At 38.4% G+C, this 14,682-nt stretch overlaps 1 protein-coding gene across 4 annotated transcripts in view; it reads left to right on the top strand.

Annotated features, from left to right (window-relative positions):
* Atad1 (ATPase family AAA domain containing 1) overlaps positions 1-8,416 on the top strand; it is a 41,535-nt gene extending 33,119 nt beyond the window's left edge. For all 4 annotated transcript variants that reach the window (XM_075973848.1, XM_075973850.1, XM_075973849.1 and 1 more), the window contains 3 exons: positions 1,244-1,294; positions 4,233-4,366; positions 6,786-8,416. In XM_075973848.1, coding sequence (XP_075829963.1) covers positions 1,244-1,294; positions 4,233-4,366; positions 6,786-6,906 — 306 coding nt within the window. In that variant the 3' untranslated portion in view covers positions 6,907-8,416. The remainder of the gene's footprint in view (positions 1-1,243; positions 1,295-4,232; positions 4,367-6,785) is intronic.
* The last annotated feature ends 6,266 nt before the right edge of the window (positions 8,417-14,682 follow it).

Here is a 14,682-nt window from a genome sequence, read left to right as displayed (position 1 = left end):
GCTGGCTGCTCTGCTTCTCTGATCTTTCAGCATTTACCGCTATATCTGACTTAGGGTTTTTATTATTAAGACCAGTTAGAATTCACACTACACCTGTTGTATAAAAATAGGATACAGCACAGAAAGTAACGGTTATTAGAGCTGTCAGTGTAATACAGTGTGCATTGTCAAAGTGACTTGTAGCAGGTTTCATCACATTTGTTAGAGATTTGTATACTGTTACTATACAAACTAGAATTTTGTCATTTTCAGTTAATACACTGGAGAGGGTAATTCTTCTGTTAGCTACCGTGTCAAAGAATATTATTAAGTTTACCTTGAAATTCCTCTCCAAGAGAAATACTTATTAACTAAAAAGTGGTTATTGGTGATCATGTAACATACCAAACTAACCTTTCAGTTTGACACATAAGTTATGGTAACAACAGTTTCATTTTGTTTGCCAAGTGACTTTATAATTAGTTCAAAATTTTTTCTTAATGTTAAGTAGGGATGAACTCAGCTATGACAAATTTAAATGTTAAGTATTCCTTTCCTCATTTACTGTTATTCATTTACAGTATTACTTATTTCATGTGTTGTTGTTTAGATAGGATCTTAAGTAGCCCGGGCTGACCTTGGCTTCCCACTGTAGTCGAGGATGAAGTCCTGACCTGCCTACCCCCACCTTCCGAGTACTTGTGTTAGAGGCATGCTCCCCCACAGCCAGCTTTATGCCATTCTATAAAACAAGTGTAGTTTCTGGTCTCCGATGTAAAAATATGCTGTGTCACTGAAAGAAATCATTAACATTTACTTAAAAATTCACTAATATTAATGAGCACAGAAGTTTTTATTGGAATGGAGAAACCAAGACAGTATTTTCTTGTCCTCCAATTCCTAATGAAAAGGACATGTGGATGAAATGCTGTGAGACAGTTACTTTGTATGAAACAGGGAAAAGCCTTAATTAAGAATTGACTAAAAGGTGTTTTGTAATGAACTTTTATAAATTTAATAAAGGATATTCCTTTTTTTACTCAATAAATACAGAGGGCATATTATTTCCCAGATATGAATAAGAAACAGAATTCATTGGACTAACTACAGATGGATCCTGTAGAGTGTCATAGGATACCTTGCTTTAACCTCTGTCAGCTTATCATTGCCTATCAGTTATTATCTAATAATTTACATGGGAAAACCAAAGATTAGTTGACCAGTAAATTCTTTGAATGCTAATTGGAAAATTTCTTGGTTTTAGGCTCTGAAACAAAGAGAAGCAATCTTGAGACTCATCCTGAAAAATGAAAATGTAAGTAGAGAATTATGATTTATTCTCATTCTAAAATATGATGATTTTGTTTATAAAGTCATTTTAGAAAGAAATGTGAAAGGTACCTGAATTACTGATAAATTCTGCTCTGTTAATGTAACTTGGTAATTACGGTACATTTGAAGTAGTAGAGCAGTGTGTTTACATATTTTCACACCATTTTATCCTTATTTGAGATTATGTTTTAAAGAGGTTTTCCATTTTGTTTCTTGTTTTTACTTTATTTCTGTATTTTTATTTCTGTTCTCAAACTCATTGAGATCCTCCTGCTTCTACCTACCAAGAACTGGGATTAAAGGTGTGCACCGTCACTGCCCGGTTTACTGCTGTGTTTTTAGATTGAATCTAGATTAGAAAAGACACTGGGTATGGTGTGTACACTTAAAGTCTTAGCATTCAGGATGCTGAAGGAGGAGGATTGTGCTTTCAAGACTAGCCAGGGTTATTCAGTGAGACATAAATAAAGTGTACTGATGTACATTTTTAAGAATTTGATTTTCTTTTCTTTAAAGTATGTAATTTGCCCATTTTTTAAAATGGAGTTTTTTCAAACAGATTGGAGGGCTATGTGTTAGATTTGTCTTTTGTCTATATGAGTTGTAAACTTTTCCCAGTTTCCTAAGTCTTGTTGAGGAATTTTCCTTCTGTTAATGTCTTTTGAGGTTTTGTTTTTGGGGGTTTTTTTTTGGTTGTTGTTTGTTTGTTTGTTTTTCTCTCTTTTTTTAAAAATTAGATCGCATATAACCTGATGATGCCTTTTAGGGCATTGGAAAAACAACAAGAAAAAAAAATACCGATAGCAGTAGACCAAGAGAAGTAAATAACTAAAATTGGAACAGAGATTAACAATAAAAACAAACAAACAAAAGATTAGCAAATAGTTTGTTCTTTGAACAAACCCTTAATCACATTAACAGGAAGAAAAGACCTGAAATAATAAAATTAAAGATGATATGGGAGACATTATAACAGATACTGATGAAATTGAGGAAATCATGATGGCATAGTTTTAAAAATATTTAGCAAACTAGAAAATCTAATAGAAACAGCTGAAATTTAAATTTAATTTAAAATTATTTTTAAATAATTTACTAAATTTAAATCAAAATGCATTAATTGATTTAAACAGCTCTATAACAAGCAATGCATGTGAAGCAGTAATTAAAAGTCTCCTCCTGAGTAAGGGCTGAGAGATGGTTCAGTGGTTTACAGTTTTTGTTGCTCTTGACCCAGGTTTCACTTGATGGCTCACAGTCATCCTAACTACAGTTCCCAGGGATCCGATGCCCTCTTCTTACCAGACTCCATGGTCACCAGGCAGACACACAGTGCACATACAGTTAAAATATTCATTGTCATAAGCCACACGTTGGGGTGACTTCTGTCACATGTTCCAGGGTAGGTGGATTAGAAATGTTAGGTAGGAGGAACAGAGATATGAAAGAAATAAGAGACATAGAATAGGACCAGGAGGGCAACTCAGTGAATATGGGTCATCTTAAAGTAACCACACAGGTTAAGTCAGGGTGTGTAGACACACCTATTGTCAACAACTTTGAAAGGGTAAAAATAAGCTTAAACTCTCTTACCTTTAGTCAAAGTGGAACAAGCTCTCATTTGTGTGCCTCCACAATTCATACATGTAAAATTAAATAAATATTAAAAAATTTAAATCTACTAACGTAAAACACCCAGGGCCAGATAGATTCACCACAGAATTCTTTCAGACCTTCATAGAACAGTTTAAGCTAGTACTTACCAGATTATTCTATTTTATTTTATTTTTTTATTTTTTTTTTATTTATTTATTATGTATACAATATTCTGCCTGTGTGTATACCTGCAGGCCAGAAGAGGGCACCAGACCTCATTACAGATGGTTGTGAGCCAATATGTGGTTGCCGGGAATTGAACTCAGGACCTTTGGAAGAGCAGGCAATGCTCTTAACCACTGAGCCATCTCTCCAGCCCAGATTATTCTATTTTAAAAAGGGGGGAAGAACACACCCAAGCTTTTTCAATGAAATGAGTAGTATCCTAATGTCTCCTTTTGAAATTTGTTTGTTTGAGCCAGGAGCTCACTTTTTGTAGCCTTGGCTGCTGGCTGGCCCGGTACCTCATAGGTAGCCTAGGCTAGCCTTCAATTCCCTCCTGCTTGCTGAGGTGATAGAGTAACAGGATGTGCCCCTGCACCCAGCTTCCTTTGTCTTTTGCCCTTGCTTAGAATTACTGTTCTTAAAACAAAACCTTCCACAATTAGAAATCGAGGAACTAATAAAGGTGGCATTTCACAGGAGTGAAGAAAATCATGATGACAGATGTGTATATGGGGAGAAAATAGGGTTGGACATCTTCTGTCTGTTCAGACCCTGCTTCTATAACCTGTCTACCCTTGCCCAGCCTCCATACTATTAACAGAATATGAAAATTCCTCAGCTTACTTGCAGGATTAAGTGAAAATGATACCCATAAGGCGCTTATGGAAATGAGACCTCACATCACAGTTGATAAGCACAAATAATTTCCTTGTTCATTTTCTCTTCTTTGTCTGCACATTAATATGTTTTAAATTCCCCCAAACCTGTTAATTGGCTTTGGTGAAAGCTTAGATGGAAGGACAAAACCAAGTACTAAATTAAATTAGTGTTGAGGTAGCAGAATATTAAAGCATTACACTTTAAAGGAATTTTAAGTGTAAAGACACTTCCAGTTAAGACACTTATGCATGTTTCAGTGGTAATGACAAATATGAAAATAAATTTCTTTTTGAAAATGAGAAATTTTAATTTCTAAGTTTTTAATGGAACTGGTAATACTTTTCTGTTTCTTTTGGCTGTTACATAACATTAATTTTCGGATATTTGGAAGTATTTTGCTTAATTTTATATATTATAAGCGTGTCTCATGTTTATTTAAGGTGGATAGGCATGTAGATCTTCTAGAAGTTGCCCAGGAAACTGATGGATTTTCAGGAAGTGACCTAAAAGAAATGTGTCGAGATGCTGCGCTCCTCTGTGTCAGGGAATATGTCAACTCTGCATCAGAAGAAAGGTAACTATTTAGACTTGATTTCTTGTATTTGTGAAACCTTTTTGATTAGGTGATTGTTGTTTTGCTTTATTCCAGCCTACTGATAGAAAAAGATACTGGAATTAGCAACTCATTCCCTCCTTTCTTTATTGCCATTGCTTGGTATGTGTTTGTGTATGTATATGTGCACATGTTCACGTGTGTGTGTGTGTGCAGGTTGGTGTTAGGTGTGTTACAATTGCTCTCCACTTTAGTTTTTGAGATGGCTGGGGTCTTACTGAACCCAGAGGTCTCTAATCTGCTAGACTGGCTGGTCAGAAAACTTGGGGGTCCTTCTGTCACCACCTCCCCAGTTCTGGGATTACAGGCACCCGCTGCCTTTTTTAATCTGAGATCAAACTGAGGTCCTCGTGCTTTCATGGCAGGCCATTCATCACCTCTTGAGCCGTTTCCCAACCACTATTGCCATTTTTCTAAAGAGGAGTTCTGTAAATGGAGAAATAGCGTGGGGATGATGTTCTAGAATTAAGGGACAAAAATGCTGATAATGCTTATTTTATAAACCGTAGAAGGAATCACAGAAACCCAGGCTTGCCCTCTTTGTTAGGAAAACAGGGTTCTCTAGACTCTATAGATGGTTTCTGTGTTGTAAAATTCAGTTATGTATAGAAATGAGTGTTAGCGTCTAGGAACTTCACACATAAAGAGTGTGGGGTGCTGTGGACTGGGCTTCATCTTAACAATAATGCAGTTACTAACATACCATTTCTCATGTCAGCAGATTTTACTTGAAACCTATTTAGAGTGTGGTGAGTTTGAGAAATCATTTTTATCACCCTTACTTCAGCAAACTAATGTAGCCCTCAGTCAGCTCCTTTGAGAAAGGGTCCCCAAAGGCCTCCCCTGAAGCAGTACTACACTGTGTGTCTTTTCAAAATGTTGACTCTCTGATAAAGAATTTCTCAGTAAAGCAGTTACCTTTGAGGCCATGTGAAAGGCGTGGCGCTTTCTCTCTCTGAAGTTTTCCTACCAAGTGACCCTGACTTGCCTGTGCTGTTCTGCATCTAATTAGTGTGGTGCCACAGTAAGCTTCTCTAAAAGCTCATGCTTGCTTCTGTCTCAAGTCCCTGCTTTCACCCACCATACTGCTCTCTCCTGCCCAGGTAGAAGATGCATTTCATCCATGTGCTGCCCTGTAATTCCAGCTGTTTCAGCAAGTTGGGAAAGTTCTAACATCATCAAAAAAAAAAAAAAAAAAACCTTCCAAAGGTCTTTCTTCTGACAGAAAAAAAATTAAAAGGAAAAGTAAACTTTGCTTAAGTTAATGACATTAGTAATGAAAGGCAAAACGCTGGAAAGCCCTGAAAATGTCAGTGTGAAATCTGGTCATTAGACTCGAATCATCCTGTTTTCCCTGAAACATTTTCCTTCAAGTAGCAGAATAGACCAGGTTTTTTGTTTGTTCTGTTTGCCAGGATTAAAGTAAAGGGGAGTTGGATTGCTTTTTCTTTACTAAGAGTGTTGAGTTGTTCTGTCTTGTAGAAGGCTGCATGTATGTGAACATATGCCTAGGAATGCTGTTTTGGTTCTCTGTTCACAAGAGTAACTTGATTTCTGGCTGGAATTACGCTTCTGTTTGAAAAGCTGCCATTTTTTAATGAAAATATGCTGCTCTTACATTCTTGGTATGAAGTGATGGATTTTACACAGCAATTTTGCTTTGCTACTCAGTGTTTTTTTTTTTTTTTTTTTTTTTTTTAAATAAAAGTGTCTTTTAAGGACATTAGAGAGATGACCCAGGGGGTAAGAGTACTGGCTGCGCTCTTGGAAAGGACTTCCTCGCACTGACATGGTGGCTCACTAACTGAACTCCAGTTCCAGGGAATCTGGTGCCCTCTTCTAACCTTCAAGGGTACCAGACACATACATGAAGAACATGTACATGCAGGCAAACACTCATACACATAAAATAAAAATGTTAAACGATGTTTTGTGACTTTCACATACACATTTACTCTTGTATATAGATAATTTCTAGAAGAATGGCTCTAATGTGTTGTAATTCTCTTTGGGGAATCTTGAATGGGAAAGAAACTATATATATATATATTCTTATATAATCAAAAAAAAATAGATTTTTAGCTCCTTGCATCTTTTTTTTGTTTTGTTTTGTTTTGTTTTTCGAGACAGGGTTTCTCTGTGGTTTTGGAGCCTGTCCTGGAACTAGCTCTTATAGACCAGGCTGACCTACACTAGCTCTTGTAGACCAGGCTGGCCTCGAACTCCCAGAGATCCGCCTGCCTCTGCCTCCCGAGTGCTGGGATTAAAGGCGTGCGCCACCACCGCCCGGCTCCTTGCATCTTTTTAATCTTGGTAATATATTTTAGGTAAGTGTACTCTGAAATGATTTGGCAATTTAATGGTTTTATTTACATTTCAGTCATGATGAAGATGAAATCCGGCCTGTGCAACAGCAGGACCTGCATCGGGCAATTGAAAAGATGAAGAAATCAAAGGATGCAGCATTTCAGAATGTTTTGACTCATGTTTGTTTAGATTAGAAGTAAAGATCATTTGTATGGTTCAGTGATCTCGTGTGGGATGCGCTCTCATCCTTACAGCAGTGAGGGAGATCCTCTTGTGGTTTTATACTCAGATCCTAAGTTATTATGGTCTGTCATGTAAATGGTATTACTGCTTGTCAGAAATCATGAGGAGGAAGTTCAGTCCAGCCTGAGTGTGGGTGCTTGTTTGACCTTTTTAGCCATATGCTGTTATAGCCTTATAGAATCTAAGCTGGTCTTAAAGTAATAAATGACTTGTTGAGTTATTAGTGAGAAGTGGAAAGTGGTTAGGTGCTGGTTTCTAGACGTGTGAGTATGAATGTGAGTGTGTATGTATGAGTGGATATCAAAATGTATATATCTACATTTTTCTTTGATATTCTGTAGATAGATTTGAATACAGAAGCTTTTTTTTTTTTAAACCCAACTACGGAGTCCAAAAGTGCACCAGATAGTGTGTAGCAAAACTTGGATTTAAGGCAGGATCTGTATCCTGACAGGTACAGTGATTCAGCCATGCCTCGTTGTCACTTGTTTTGGCCACTTTTAAGTTGGATATGTCCTCTGCAGTTGGTTGAATCAACCACATCTGAATATGTACATGTGTCTCAATTATAATGGTTGTCAGGAGAATCAACTAACAAACATGGTTTTGTCAGTGATCAGCAATGACTTGTTGATTGGTAGGCAGACCGGTCAGCATGGATTTCACCTCATTCTGCTGTAACTACACCAGGTAGTCTTTTGTAAGTTTCACGCTGATTTACATTAAAATGGATTGAAAACCTTTCAGAACAGTACGTTTGAGAAACCTCAGTGCTCTTTAATATGCGCACATGGCTTTCAGTGTGACAGTTCTGTGACTATGTTCCTTAAATGTTGTTTAAAAGTTGTATGTTTTTTAATTATGTTCAAATTTCATTTGGTCACCCAAACAAAATGATAGTTTATATAAATAGTCATTACTAAATGTGCTAAAAACTACTCATTTTATAACTTAAATTTAAAAATTTTCTCTGCGTAGTATAAATTGTACAAATATGTACATCAGAATTCCTATGTTGTGTCTGTAGTCACTTGATGTTATGTGAACCACATATAAAACTCTTCTGTTTTCAGACGTCAGTAACCAGAATTCTGTTGCAGGCACCTCAGCATACAACAGAACAGAAGATCATGCCACAGCACAATCTTTGGTGCCTCTGAATCATCAGAAATATTAAATTATGGCAAAAATGCTTTTGTTTTTATTACTTGTTTTATTTCTTTGGAAACTAAATCTTCGTGGGTGTATTGGATGAATTTCTCTGGTAATGTGTTTCACAAACCCTCCTGAACACTTTCTTCTCCATTTGTGTTTTGGTGGTTGTAGATTTAAGGAGAATGCTTATGCTAACAAAAAGCAAGCCATGCAAGATTGTGAAGATGCTGTGAGACGAATGCTAATGCAAGACACCAAGAAGCGTGTGGTTTTTTATAATTTACAATAAAAGGTCCTTCCTTTTGATTCTTTTTTCCACTTAGTCCTTGATATTTTTCACTTACTTGAAATTGTGGCTTTTTTGTTGTTTATAAAATTTGTTTGGACAGTTTTATCTTGCAGTTGAGATTTCAGGCTTTTATAGGAGACATTTTAATATTGAATTATTCTGTTTTAATATAGTTTTAGTAATTTAATTTTAATGTAGTGGCATGTTCAAACATGAGTGTTGTGTATGCTTCTTCATGTCTTTTCATCTTCTATTAAATTTAGATTATCCAATTATAGTACTGAATTTGTTATGGTTCTAATCACTGATGAAGAAAAATACAATAATCCCAGCAGCTATGACTCATGTAGGGACATTGAGCCATAAAGTAAGTGAAACTATTTTTTTTTAAATTTATCTATTTTTAAAATTTTTTTATCTGTTTTACATACCTACCCCAGTTCTCCATCCCACTTCTCGCTCACCCTCCCATCCAATCCTCAAAGAGGGTAAAGCCTCCGTGGGAGTCTGCAAAGCCTGGCACATCAAGTTGAGGCAGACCAAGGCCCTCCCCCCGTATCAAGGCTAAGCATTGGTATCCTACCATAGGGAATGGGCTCCAAAAAGCCAGTTCATGCGCAAGGGATAAATTTTGGTTCCACTGCTAGGGGCCCCATAAAAAAATCAAGCCACACAACAGTCACCCACATTCAGAGGGCCTAGTAAGTGAAACTATTTTCATATGATTTAAGTAACTTTTACTATTTGTGATTTCCATTCTGCTTTAGACAGACATTTCACAAATGTAGCTGTATATTAAGTTTTAAAGCATTTGCTTTGAAACCGAACATGGTGACACACTCCTTTAATCCCAGTACTTGGGAGGCAGAGGCAGGTGGATCTCTGTGCTTTCAAGACCAGCCTGGTCTACAGAGCAAGTTCCAGGACAGCCAGGGCTACACAGCGAAAACAAAACAAAGCAAACAAAACCCTCTACATCCTGGATGTAGAGCCAGACTTCCCACTAATGGACTGTACACCCATTGACTGCTTTGTTTGTTTCTTATCCGAGGCACCCGTGGCACCTACTTGAGGGATTTGTGATGGCAGAGCATCACTCCTCTGAGGACCTACATAGTTACTGCTCCAGTGTTAGCTATCAGGGTACCCATGGTATTCTTTATACACTAACATGGATATTTTGTTGGCCCAACTGTTTCTCAGTCTCTAAGCCATTTCTGACATCTCTAGACCTGCACTCAAGGGGCTAAAATGAAAAGGCTTGCCTGTGTGATGTTTCTCTGAAATCTCGCCACTGGATGACTTACAGTAGGTTTTTGTGTCTGCTACTGTTTCAGTACCTTTTAAAATTAAGATTATAATCTCAGCATTGGAGTCAGTGTAGTGTCAGCTTTGACTCTTTTTCCTGTCGAATCCCACTCGCCACCTGCAGGTAGGTCTAGAACTCATTAAGAGCTGGGTTGGCATAATTAAACATTCTGCATGGACCATAATAAACTAGTATTATTTAGCATCTGTAATTTGGGGGTTTGATACAAGATGACAGTGTCTTGAGGCTCAGTTCCTTGTGTAAAAATGATAGCATCTCATTGGTAGGATTTGTTTCCTACTATAATTGGGTTATTTGTGGACAGTTTTTTATAGCTTTTTTCTGGATGAAATAAATTGGGTAATGTATAGTTGGAAGTTTTTTAGCTTCTCTTAAAAGTCGGAATATTAAAAGATTTTTAAAAACCTGAGGAGACAAGCCTACATGAATAAAATTCTAACATTATCTTGGTACCTGAAAGCTATAGAATTCTCTGCATACTGGAAAAATCCTGTCCAAAGGCCTGGAGAAATGATATAGTAGTTATGAGCATGCGCTGTTTGTTCTTGCAAAGCACCTGCATTTTGGTCCCAGCACCCATATTGAGCTACTCAAAGTAGCCTGTAATCCCATTTTCATGGTTGTCCAATGCCTCTGACCTCTCTAGGCACCTACACTCACATGTACATACCTACCTACTTATCTACCCCCTGCCCCCACAACACACTTTAATAAAGATGAATCTTTTAAAAAATGTTTTTACATAAGTCAGCATACTTTTGCAATCATATGCAAAAGAACTTGAACCATATGAAATGATCTCCTAACTGAACTGACTAAAATGTAGCTAATGTGGAGAAGAGTCACTGTATGCAAATGAAATCAGATCAAAAGGAAATAATTTCAGTGTGAATTTGAGATATCTTAGTAAACCTGGTGTTGCACTGTTCATACTAATGGCCAGTAAGAATATCATTACTAAAATCCTGATGGCAGAGTGTTTTTTGTGAGTGTCTAATATTTAGTTCTTAACCTTTTTGAGGAGACTGAAAAGATGGCTCTGCAGTTATGAGTGTGCCTGCTGCTCTTCCCGAGGATCCAAGTTTGATACCCAGCACCCAGTTCCTTCCTTCACAATTGCCTGTTAACTGCCGCTTCAGAGAATCCAAGGCCCTCTCCTTACTTCTGCAAGCACCTGCATCCACATGGCACACATGCAAATAAAAAATACCTGCTTTGAACGAAGTTGCATTGAATGTTGGTGCTTTGTGTGGGATGTACCAAGAACACAGGTTTGTAAACCCTGACCGCTCAGGTGTTTTGTTTTGAGACAAGGTCTAGGTTATCCTGAAAATTGAACACCTCCTGTCTCAGTTTCCCTAGTGCCGTATACTCCACATGATGGCTCAGTTTTAAACCAAACACCAAAACAAATTGATAACTTACATGCAAATTTGTAACCAAGAAATAGTGTACCATGCTCTAAAAATGCAACGATTTCAGAATTTATCAGAGCGAGTGAGAATGAATGGGGTATTGTATCACGTTAATGCCTATTCACAGGCATGTCTAAGCCATAGTCAGACATATAAAGACTACCTAATCAGGATTCTGTTGGCAGCAACCAACTGTAGATAATCTAGAAAATAATTTAATTGAAGGGGGGTGTGGGAGAACCCATGGGATCAAAGGGAAGCTGAAGAACCAAGCTTCTAAATATTGCGCTCTCAATGAGTTTTATTTTTAGGGAAGATTGCTCAAGGCCTTTTTTATCCTCCAGTGGATTGCATGAAATCTTCAAATAGCCCATTGCTCTGAGAGCTCCTTGGGTTATTGAAATGACTTGGCATCAAGTATAGTCATTAATACGTACAAAAGGAGAATGGTGTTCTCTCTAGAGTATTAGGGGGAGAGTGCCAGGCAAACAAGAAGGGCACATAGCCAACCGACTCTGAGATGCTACAGTACAGCAAGTGGGCATGCAGAGAATGAGGGAATTCCTGGGGGCGGGCTTGCAAGGACTGCTGCATGGGATCCTGTTGAGTTCTTTGACTTGGAGTGCTGTTTTACCACGCCCAACTCTGCCTAGGTAAAATAGCTTAATTGTTAAAGTTTTTAGACTAGCTGGTGGGTATAAGATGTGGAAAATGAAGTACAGTAGAGGTTTTTTTTTTTGTTTTTTTTTGGTTTTTCGAGACAGGGTTTCTCTGTGGTTTTGGAGCCTGTCCTGGAACTAGCTCTTGTAGATCAGGCTGACCTCGAACTCACAGAGATCCGCCTGCCTCTGCCTGGGATTAAAGGCATGCTGGGATTAAAGCGTGCGCCACCACCGCCCGGCTTCAGTACAAGCCGTTCTCTCTGTCAGCATCAGTCCTGGTTGTACTGATAGACCTGTGCTGAAGCTTAACTGAAGGAGTTGATTGGTTTTAGCCAAGCCCTTACTCACCCTCCCATACATAGTCTTTTGATTATGGTTGTTTTGAGCTGGAAGGAGTTTGGATTACACCTTCAGATGTCTGTGGTTCCTACTTGTTTTTAATTCTTCAAGGTAGAACACACGAGATGGATAGCCCCCTCTCCTGACACTCTCTCTCGACCAAAGGAGGGGATTGGGTTTCTGATTTAGGTCATCCTAGCAGGTACACTGTTGTCTGAGTCTGGCCTGAATTATGCTCATTCTTGCATGAGTCTTCCTTTCGGGCAAGCACATAAAGCTCAGTACACTGTATCCACACTAGTCCACTTCCTGCATACTTGCTGATACTGCCAAGGTGAGGCCAAATTTACCTCTGGACAGCTTACTGTTTTCCAAATGAAGAGTTGGTTTTTGTTTTTTAAATCCGTTCTGATTTGCTAGCATTATGATAAAAGTTTTCCCCCCCTAGAATCTGGCTAAAATGTTCAAATTCTAGCAGGCTATCCTTTTATTTCTGATAGTTTAAGTAAAATTACAGTATAAGCCAAACTTAGTATTTTGAAATACATATCGTGAATTACTTGAATGTCATCTTCCTTTGGTAACTGTGGCCCAGTAACAGTCTTCACCAAGGAACTACATGGATGCCAGGGTTGGGAGAGATTGGTGGGCGCTCTCTCTGTATCCCTGGAGTAGTTCTCTCACCTGGCCTATTAATAGGCAGTGGAGATTTGAGTCATTCAGAAGCTGCTCAGTTCCCTTAAACCTTTAGGCGTAAGAACAACCAACTTGTCTGATTTACTGATTTCCTGCTTAGGACAGTTACGCAGAATATAAATGCTTGCTAGACTCAGATGCCTAATAGGAAAGTGGGAAAGGAGGGAACAAAACTGCAGACTTGCTGTTCTTGAGGAACCAAGTGTTGTGGAATATTAGTTAAAAATGTGTGGCATTCTTTTACGCCGTGGAACATTTGTTTTAGTGATGCAAAGATGTGTCTCATTCTTCTGTGTTGCATTTGACCCTGTAAAGCTGTGTGACTTTGCCTGTCTAAAACCTGATTGGTCTAATAAAGAGCTGAACAGTCAGTAGCAAGGCAGGAGAAAGAAGTAGGCAGGGATGGCAGGCCAAGAAAAAGAGAAGAGGGAGGAGTAGAAAAGGAAAATAAGAGGAGTACACCAAGGCCGGCCTCCAGCCACACAGCCAGCCATGGAGTAAGAAGTTAAGAAAGTATATAAACTAGAAAAAGATAAAAGCCCAGAGGCAAAAAGTAGACGGGATAATATAAGTTAGGAAAATCTGTCTAAAACAAGCCAAAATAAGGACAGGCATTCATAAGATAGAATGTCTCCATGTATTTGTTTGGGATCTGGATGGTGGTCTCCCAAAGAACAAAGAGTAAAGAAAAGAAAACTCAGCTACAACCAAGATTTGTTTCTTGGGTTGGAAAGAAATACTAGAGCCTGATAAATATTGACGCAAGGTGTATCAAAATGATTTATGTATGTCTTTTTAGGATTTGTTCACACTTCCTGAAGACTTCTGTGACTTCTTGGTACCTGTTGATGTACACATATATATCTTGGCCTACTTGGCCCTGCTAACTAATAATAGGAGCCACCAAGTAAGATCTGAGAAAACAAAGAGGACCTATAAATGGTACCATTTGTTTATTTTGATTTTTTTTTTAAAGCTGGATTCCCTGAAGCCTAGACTAATCTCAAATTCATTGTGTAGCCAAGGAATCATTGACCTGATCTTTCTTCCTCAAATGCCGGGATTACAAGTATGTGTCACACTGTGTCTCAAGTGCTGAGAATCGAACCCAGGCCTTCATGAATGCTAGGCAAGCGGTCTACCAACTGAGCTACCAAACGATAGCTTTGAGTTGGCTATTACACTACTAATATTTGTGGTGAGGATCAGCAGAAAAAAATGCATGACGTTATTAGAAATAAATCAAGCACGCAGGAGGAAGCAACAGCTGTGTGCCTACAGGCCACTGAGGTTACAGGTGGAAATGTACTGCCTTAGGCACACAATACCAGCTGCTAAGGTTAGTGCAGTTACTGGACTGCTGAGAGGGAAATGTGTACATGATTATTTTTAAGCCTGATGGTGAAGCCGGGGAGGCTCTGAAAATAAGGTCCATTCCTATGAGAACAAGGGCTTTGACTTCCTCACCTTAGTTTGTCTTACAGTGCAATTCTGGGAAGAGGGTCATAAGCAACCCAGTCCCCTCTGAAAAGTGAGTGCCCAGCTAAGGTTATGAGTCACTTACACCTGAAGTTCAAGTTAGAACCACCTCTCAATAAAGCCCAAAGAATTGTTGTTGCTCTCGGTGTCATGACCCTCAGCAGCCATTGTAGCCTGCCTGCATTACAAGACAAGAGAACTTGGGTGGTCTTTGAGAGATTTATTGAAGGAAGAACAGGCATCCGTTGGACACTGCAGCAGTTACACTAACTGTAGTACTAGAGTAGAAAGGCAGTTTTCTGTGTCTTTAAAATCACAAACTTTATTCATTTGCTAAGGCACTACAATGGCATGTTTTCAGT

This window comes from Microtus pennsylvanicus, chromosome 5 (genome assembly GCF_037038515.1).
Source record: "Microtus pennsylvanicus isolate mMicPen1 chromosome 5, mMicPen1.hap1, whole genome shotgun sequence".
Lineage (NCBI taxonomy): Eukaryota > Metazoa > Chordata > Mammalia > Rodentia > Cricetidae > Microtus > Microtus pennsylvanicus.
The sequence above is the reverse complement of the archived record's forward strand: the minus strand, read 5'-3'. Positions and strand labels throughout refer to the sequence as shown.